Source organism: Tupaia chinensis, unplaced genomic scaffold, assembly GCF_000334495.1.
Source record: "Tupaia chinensis unplaced genomic scaffold, TupChi_1.0 Scaffold000030_1, whole genome shotgun sequence".
Taxonomy (NCBI): domain Eukaryota; kingdom Metazoa; phylum Chordata; class Mammalia; order Scandentia; family Tupaiidae; genus Tupaia; species Tupaia belangeri.
The window spans coordinates 1,201,524-1,210,362 of record NW_006159460.1 but is presented as its reverse complement, the minus strand read 5'-3'; the positions used below and the strand labels follow the sequence as shown (position 1 = coordinate 1,210,362).

The following is an 8,839-nucleotide window of genomic DNA, read 5'->3' as shown; positions in this document are numbered from 1 at the left end:
ACATGCCTTAATTCCTAGAGTAGCACGTGATCACACTGGGAAACATCACCCTTCACCGCTCGAGCACTCGCCGACATTGCGGATGGTTCTGACTTTTGCCACGTAAACAGCACGGTGACGAACGTCTTCAGGGTGAGACCTCTGACCCGCCTTGCTCATCTCGCTAGCGATGGAGTCAAAGGTGTCCACTCTTTCAAGGCTTTTGCAGACATTTCCAGATTGTCCTCTGAGGTGTCTCCACTTCCCCATCTGTGCAGGGACCAGGCTTCCCAGCACCTTCCCCAGAGCTGCGTGTTTTCACTTGAGGCTGTGCCCATGTGCTGCCTATCTGTGTCCTTGATCTCAGCCCTTCCCATCCTTCCAAGGTCTTTGGTCTGAAAAAGTGTGTTTCGGTTTGCTGTTTTTGTGAACTTGGATGAAGGACTTGCCCCTTGAGACTCTTCGTTTCCTGCCCTGGGGAAGGAACGGGGCCCACATAGGGTTGAGCAGGTGGTGTGGAGGTCAAGGTGCTGACCACGGTTTGAGTCCTGGAACTCATGGCTTAAAAATCATGCCAAGCGCGTGCATATGTGTGCCCAGAATCCCGAGAGGAGACTGAAGGGGAAGGGATTGCACATGGCCACCCCCCCGCCCCCCGCAGAGTTTCCTAACTTTCCCTCTTGCTGTTGCTCTCTGGAGAGTGCATGTGCCCTATGGCAAAAACCTAAAAAAAGAAAAAAGAAAAGAAAAAAAGAAATATAAATGGGGCCCATTGCAGCACCAACTCTTAGAGTTCAAGAATGAAAGCAGATGGCACCACGAGCATCGGGCACGAGGCTGACACAGACGGGGATTCACAGACAGAAGACGTTTGCCAGCTCTTCCTCCTCCTGAACCGTCAGACTCTGCCTTGTCCGCTGTCCCTGTCTACCTGTGCAGGTGGGTTCTCCAGACACCTGCCCTGCAGCCCGCCCCCACTCCCCCACCTGCCCTCCTCTCACTGGCACTGACCTCAGAAAGGCCCTGTCACCTCCGATCTGCCATATCCCATGGTCCTGCAGGCCACGGCCTCGGTCCATTTACTGGAACCTCCAGATGGAAGTGAAAACGACTGTGGATGCTTCCCTCAGTGGCTGTTGTAATATCCCCAGATTTTGTGCTTTTAGAGAAAAGTACTGGGCCAGCGGTGGCATGGTGCTTAACGTGGCTGGATCCCGCACGGACAGCCACACGGTGTGAGTCCCAGACCCACCGGATCGAGAAGCATCGGGCACGTACTCATGCACGTCCAGAACCCTGACAAGAGGGAGACATGGTGAAGAGGCTGGAGGCAACCCTGCCCCGGGAGGAGGGCTTTTTTTTCCCTACACCCTCCCGTGCGTCGTGCTCTGCAGAGCACACAGTCCTACTGCAAAATTTAAAAATAAAAGAACAAAAGGCTTTACTTTAAAAACGTTTTGATGACAACACAAACTGCTTCTCTTGAACTCCATTTTACCACGTTTTGAAAGTAAAATTTAAATATTAAAACAGACACTTGAAGAAGGACTTCAAGAAACAAAGAGGAAACCCCTTCCCTCACCCAGGAGCGACTCTGCCGCCCCCCTCCCTGCCAACCATGCCAGGCCCTCCCTGCCCTTCTGCCTACAGCAGCCCCAGGCTAGCGCCCCCTTTCCTCAGGCTGAGGAACCACAGTGCACCCTGGGTCTCCTGCTCCTCGTCTGTGTTTGTCTGAAAAGGCCCACCCATGTCCATCTGCCCGGTTCCCCGGCTGGACCCCTCCACTGAAGGAGGTGGAGCAAGGAGGTGTTCCAGTCAGCGCCGAGGCGCCCCCTGGCTTTGCCTGTCCTCTGTCTGAGCAGCTGCTCGGACCCTAAACACACCCAGCCAACTCCTTCCCTGTGGGCCTTCCCCCTCAAGGACTCCTTCCACCTTCCACCCTCTGCCTGCTCAGATCTGCCAATGCCAGAGCCCCGCGCAACGTCTGCTTTGAGTCACGAAGATCCTGCTTGCCCAGTAGTCCTTCTCCCTGTATCCTGGGGGTCACTGGGCTCCCCCAGCCCACAGGGCTCTGGGCCCCAGGAGGCCACCGCCAACCACGTCCTGCCGAGCAGAGCCCCAGCTGGTGCCACTGCCAGCAGGAGTTCCTTCTCTTCCCAACACAGCAGCAGAGCACGAGTACAGACACTCAGAGTGTCCCCAGCACTGCCTGGGCTGGGAGTCAGGGCCTGGAAACAAGTCCCCACCTCCAAGGACGTAAACGACAAAACGGCTTTCTCAAAAGGAAGCTCTTGCTGCCGGACAACAGGAAGCAGGGAGGAGAGCCGCATTACCGCGAGGCGCGAGGCTGACGTTCCAGCCCTGTCAGTTTAATCGAATGCTTTGGTGTGTATTGAATTTAAGATAAAAAAAAAAAAAAGGCGTCATTTGATGGCAAACCCCAGCACATATGATTTTGAAACTGAACAACAAAAACCCGACTCTTTGGGTAGGAATGAATTGGTTTGACACTTTTTTTAAAGAAAACAACAACTACACGAGTGACTACTGACTCAATGAAAGGCCTTCTTTGGGTCAGGCATAGGATGGGGAGTAGGAAGTTCCTGGGGATGCCCGAGGCATGGGCGACACGCCCGGGGGCTCAGGAGTGATGATGACAGGTCGGCCTGTAGCCAGCAGGGCCCTCGCGTGAGCAGCACTGCATCAAGAAACAAAACCTGAACTGACAGCTCAGTTCTTCACGGCCGCCAACCATTACCCCATCCTCTGGCAGACAGGACGTGAGCCCAGCCACCATGCCACCAGAGTGCCAGAGCCCACTCCTGCCCCACTCACTCTGGGTCTCGCAGTCCACGCAGTGGGAGTTCCCGCGAATGTTCCGGATCGACTGCAGGGCCATGGCCTCGCTCTGGCTGGTCAGCCGGGACTGGGCATGGAGGAGAGAGACAGAAGCAAGACGTAAGGACCCTGGCACAGTTTCCACAGCTGCTAAGAACACAGGGTGGACCAGCAGGCGGCAGGGAGGTTAAAGCACTGGATGCCACCCGTATGGCCCCCTGTGTGGTTCAAGTCCCAGATCCGGTGGCTTGAAAATCACACTGGGCACACATGCCCAAAATCCCAAGAGGAAACGGGAGGACTGTGGCGTGGCCATCCCCACTGGGGATGATTTCTCGCTCTCCCTCTCTCTCTGGTGAGTGTACACGCCCTTGTAACAAAAACTAAACATGGAAACAAACCAAAAGCAGCCAGGGATGATCCAACAGATCGGGGCTACTACAGGACGAGGGTAACTCTGAAACCGTTCTCTTCTGGGGCCTTTAGGAAAGGGGGTGATGGAGGGAGCCTCATTCCACACCACCGGGGACTGCTGACCGTGGCGTGTCTGCCTGGTTCGAAGGTCAGAGTGAGAAAGAATCACCCAGGGTCCTGGCTGTAAGCCCAGGGTCACGGCGCCTCGTCACCACCGCCCACAGCACACGTGTGGCTGGGAGAACCACTCTTTATTCGAAGACTATCCTGGATGCTACAGCAACAAAGTCACCACCCAGAATGGGGGTGGGGGCTATGAGGCTAGCGGGGGGCTTAAACTTATTCTTTATGGCCTTTTAAAAAAAGACTTTTAGGGAACCAGCAGTTAGCGTAATGGCTATGTTGCTGGACTCCCACGTAGTTGACCGCGGTTCGCGTCCTGCTCCCAGTGGGTTAGAACTCACGCCGGGCGCGTGTGCGTGCGTGCCCAGGATCCCAGGAGGAGAATGGAGGAGAAGGGATTGCGGTGTGACCGTCCCCCCTGGGGGGTGATTTCTCGCTTTCTGTCTCTACGTCTCTCTCTGTCTGTCTGGCGAGCGCACGCATCCTATAGCGAAAAAACCTCTACCAAAAAAAAAAAGACTTTTAAATATGCATGCTATGGCAGCAAGTTCAGGAAATAAAGAGGGAAAAGGAACATAAAATTTCATAAACTGCAATATGACCACCCACAGTTCAGCCAAACCAACATTGACACCTATTCTTCGAGCCTTGTCCTAAGCATATACATGCACACGCATGGACTTGGAAAAGCCAGGATAACGGAAAATGCGCTGAGGTCGGCCTTAGTGGCCCAATGACACCACTGATGCCATCGCATGTGCTCCGATGTCATCATTCTAAATGGCTGCGTAGTATTCCACTCACTGGTGACTTCCTTATCACGTGACCGTCAAGACTCTCAGGTGGCTGTACTTTTCTGTCTACGTGCAGCTCTATGAAAGCCGGGCTGACTGCTAAGTCTTCCCACTCCTGTGGTTATTTACTAAGGATGAACTCTTGGGTGTTATAAGGTGCTAGGGGAAAGGATATGAACAATTTAAAAAACGTATTTAATTTATAATTTATTTAATTGCCACGTATCTTTATGAGATACACTGTGATTTCTCGAAGCATGTATGCAGCGTGTGATGATCAAACCAAGGGCATTACACATTCATCATCTTCGGTAATGGCCACTACGTGCCGCTGTGCACCTCTGAGTTCCGCTTCACTAGTTTTTCTGAGACATATATATTCGTTGGGTTCTGCCTCTCTCCGGTTTAGCACTCCATAAACTCTCTCCTTCATTTACAGGCATTTTTTTGTCTGTTAGTCTTTTTTCCTGAGCCCCCCACAAGAGATGTAATTTGTTTTGTTTTGTTTTTTGCTATAGGGCGCATGCACTCACCAGAGAGATTCAGAAAGAGAGGGAAAGGAGAAATCACCTCCCAGGGCATGGCCACACCATGATTCCTTCTCTTCCATTCTCCTCTTGGGATTCTGGACACTTGTGTACATGCCCACTTGGTGGGCTGGTGGGTCACTCTCCCTGACGGACAAGCCGCCAGGTCCGGGACGTGAACCACACATTTGGCCACGTGGGATCCAGCGGCCTTAACCACCAGCCACCTGGCTGACCCAGTGTGTAAAAATGTTAAGGCTTACTCATTATAGATGCATGTAATGTTATGCTCAAAGCTAAAACAGGTTAATTTCGGAGGACACTTAGAATAAGCTTGATTTCTGTTTAAGAATTCCCTATGAATTGAACCAATTCATTGTTTATTACCTAAGAGTGAAGTGTAGGTTATGAATTACTACTGTCTGACTGGCACTGCATATCACTGGGTTTTACCCTTTGGTTGGATATCCAAATATTTAAACTTGTTTAACAAGTCACATTGGCATCTGGAAAGCACACGTGCGTACACACGCTCTCTCTCTCTCACACACACACACACACACACACTAGACTCTCAGGTGGCTGTACTTTTCTGTCTACGTGCAGCTCTATGAAAGCCGGGCTGACTGCTAAGTCTTCCCACTCCTGTGGTTATTTACTAAGGATGAACTCTTGGGTGTTATAAGGTGCTAGGGGAAAGGATATGAACAATTTAAAAAACGTATTTAATTTATAATTTATTTAATTGCCACGTATCTTTATGAGATACACTGTGATTTCTCGAAGCATGTATGCAGCGTGTGATGATCAAACCGAGGGCATTACACATTCATCGTCTTCGGTAACGGCCACTACGTGCCGCTGTGCACCTCTGAGTTCCGCTTCACTAGTTTTTCTGAGACATATATATTCGTTGGGTTCTGCCTCTCTCCGGTTTAGCACTCCATAAACTCTCTCCTTCATCTACAGGCATTTTTTTGTCTGTTAGTCTTTTTTCCTGAGCCCCCCACAAGAGATGTAATTTGTTTTGTTTTGTTTTTTTGCTATAGGGCGCATGCACTCACCAGAGAGATCCAGAAAGAGAGGGAAAGGAGAAATCACCTCCCAGGGCATGGCCACACCATGATTCCTTCTCTTCCATTCTCCTCTTGGGATTCTGGACACTTGTGTACATGCCCACTTGGTGGGCTGGTGGGTCACTCTCCCTGACGGACAAGCCGCCAGGTCCGGGACGTGAACCACACATTTGGCCACGTGGGATCCAGCGGCCTTAACCACCAGCCACCTGGCTGACCCAGTGTGTAAAAATGTTAAGGCTTACTCATTATAGATGCATGTAATGTTATGCTCAAAGCTAAAACAGGTTAATTTCGGAGGACACTTAGAATAAGCTTGATTTCTGTTTAAGAATTCCCTATGAATTGAACCAATTCATTGTTTATTACCTAAGAGTGAAGTGTAGGTTATGAATTACTACTGTCTGACTGGCACTGCATATCACTGGGTTTTACCCTTTGGTTGGATATCCAAATATTTAAACTTGTTTAACAAGTCACATTGGCATCTGGAAAGCACACGTGCGTACACACGCTCTCTCTCTCTCACACACACACACACACACACACTCACACTCACATACACGGATGTGTCTGTCTGTCTCTCTGTGTACCTCTGTAACTTCTCTGGTTGGTCATACAGTGGTCTGATAATGTCTACACCTGCTGCCAACTCTGAACGGTGCGTCCCGAAGCAGCTGAAGCCCCACAGAGCTCAGGCTCACTGGGGTCTGTGCCTCCCCCACTCAGGCCTGCTCGCAGGTGTGCAGGGGCCCAGGTGTGAGCCTGCCTTCTCTCAGGCACACCTCCGAGAGCCGCTCGTCGATGAGAGCAGGGGCAGCACTCAAAGGCTGCTATCTGCATGATCCGAGGTGAGCGGAGAGCTGTCCTGACCTCCCATGTAAGGGGGAGGTGGCACGGATGCCGAATCTGGCACGAGACTGACTTTCCTCGGCACCTGGAGAACGGCCCCCCAGGAACAGCGCCTCCCGCTACGGCTCTGCAGTGAGCGCCTTGTGCTCGCCCAGGGGGAGACCCCAGCACCTTGCACTCTCGTGGGGAGTCACACCGTGGCTACGTGTGGACGTGACCCAGTGAAGCTGGAGTGCTCGGAATGAAAGACAGTGGTTCTCCCCACCTTGGGTATAAAACATCTTTAAAAAAGGGAAGCAAATTACATTATAATAATAATGACTGTGGTCTGGTTTACCCTGGTTAAAGAGGGTAATAAAATAAGACACTCTATCTTTCTGAAAGACAGACTCTTCTTAATGACAAAGCCGGACATAAATCACCGGCAGAAATTTCTGTGAATGGTGCCGAGTGGGACTGAGGGCCGGTGGAGAATGTCCTCTCCCTTCCTTCCTGCGGATCACAGTTTGAAAATCAAAGTGCTCTCCGAAGAGTCCGAAGAGGTTAAAAACACCCAAGCATTAAAACAGTGAAACTGAGGAAATTGTGGGTGGGACAAATGACTTCTGCATAGAGAATATTTCAGGGCAGTAGCCAGGAAAATGCAGGTTAAAACCTTTTCTTTGGCTAAGCAATTGCAAGAGAATCACTTTGAATTATAGAATTACACGCACAGCAGGCTTTCCCAGCAGTTTAGAAAACACACATTCTATCTTCCCAAAGTCCCTGTGTGCTCACATATGTTCGTCCACTTTCCATTCAGGCCCCTCACAGGAGGTGGTCCCCCACCTGGCCACGGACTGGCACGCGGGACATTGACAAGGCTGGACAGTGCACGTTTCTGCCTGACCTCATCCCTGAGTGCTCTGTGCCCCAAACGAAAGTAACTGTGGACACGGAAGCCACAGGAGTCCAGAACATTCCACCACCTCCAGGAAAAGATGAGTGGTTTCTCCCTTGCATTTTATGCAAAAATTGAGGTTTTACTTTCTTATATTTACATCGGACCCAATGTCACTAACTTAAAGGCAAGTTAATACTTTTCTGTTCTACCTCTTAGCTGAAGAAAAATACAACATTTTCATTAGGCAGGACTTGCCTTTTATATTTGAAAGAATGAAATATAACCCTTTCTTGAACAAAGTGGCTAGGGTGCTAATGAAACCATCTTTGGAGGAAGTGTTTAATAAACACACTCTATTCAAATACATCCTGCAGCAGGGAATGGAGAATAAACCGCCTTTACTTAGAAGGCTGTGCAGTTACTTGTCACGTTTGCAGGTTCTCCTCACCAACATGTCCTGACCGCGAACCCCAGCATTCCCACATCACAGCACCGGGGGAGTGGAGTCCACGTGGGATCAGCGGGGAGCCGGGTGTACACTCGCTGTCCCGCCCTGTGCGCGTGGTCGGGAGAGGACCCCGACTTACGACACCTGCTGCACACGGGCAGTGTCTTGTCTCCTCCCCTTACCTCTCTGCTCTCAAAGATGACCTGGTCTCGTCACACACACACCTGATGCCCCCCCGCCGGGGCCGTTCCTGGGTCGCCGTCCCCCTCTAGGGACTGGCAGCCTCGGCCGGGGCGGCCTGCAGGGGGCCTTACCTTGTTCTTGCTGCTCTCACAAGATTGTAAGCTGGCCAGGATCTGGCTCTCGATGGCTTGGACCCAGGCATCTCGCTCTTCATAGGTGGTGGCTTCAAAGTGCCATGTCTGGCCAGTGAGGGACACGATGATAAACTCAAAGTTTTCTTCTTGCTCTGAAACAGAGTGGCAAGGATGAAGAGTGAGCTTTCAGGAGAGGAGCCCCTCTACCGTCCTCTGTCCTCACAGTGCCTCCGGTTCAATCACCCCTGCGGGGGTGGGGGGGCTGGTGGCGCACAGGAACAGACTGCTGCGGCCGTGGGGAACTGGGTCCACGCACCTCCCCACACTCCAGACCGGGCTCCTAAAGCCAACACGGCTTAGCAAGATTTCAGTCCACACTCAGGGTGTGAGGAGAACGAGGACAGTGTGTGACGTCCACATCTCCGTGCTGGGCCCCGACAAAGCAACGTAGGAAAAGAACGTCGTAACTCCCTGGCACCCGTGTCTGCAGGATGAAAGTTCAGTCAGCACTACTGATCGGGGGCGCGGTTCTAATCCTACACAAGCACCTGTGCACGGGTCCATCGGGACACCAGGACAAAGAGGAAT

At 51.5% G+C, this 8,839-nt stretch overlaps 1 protein-coding gene across 2 annotated transcripts in view; it reads right to left on the bottom strand.

Annotated features, from left to right (window-relative positions):
• Window positions 1–8,839, bottom strand: part of AGAP1 (ArfGAP with GTPase domain, ankyrin repeat and PH domain 1) — a 416,041-nt gene that overhangs the window by 85,211 nt on the left and 321,991 nt on the right. For both annotated transcript variants that reach the window (XM_014587443.1, XM_014587441.1), the window contains 2 exons: window positions 8,249–8,403; window positions 2,815–2,905 (listed from right to left, as the gene is read on the bottom strand). In XM_014587443.1, the coding sequence (XP_014442929.1) occupies window positions 2,815–2,905; window positions 8,249–8,403 (246 nt within the window). The remainder of the gene's footprint in view (window positions 1–2,814; window positions 2,906–8,248; window positions 8,404–8,839) is intronic.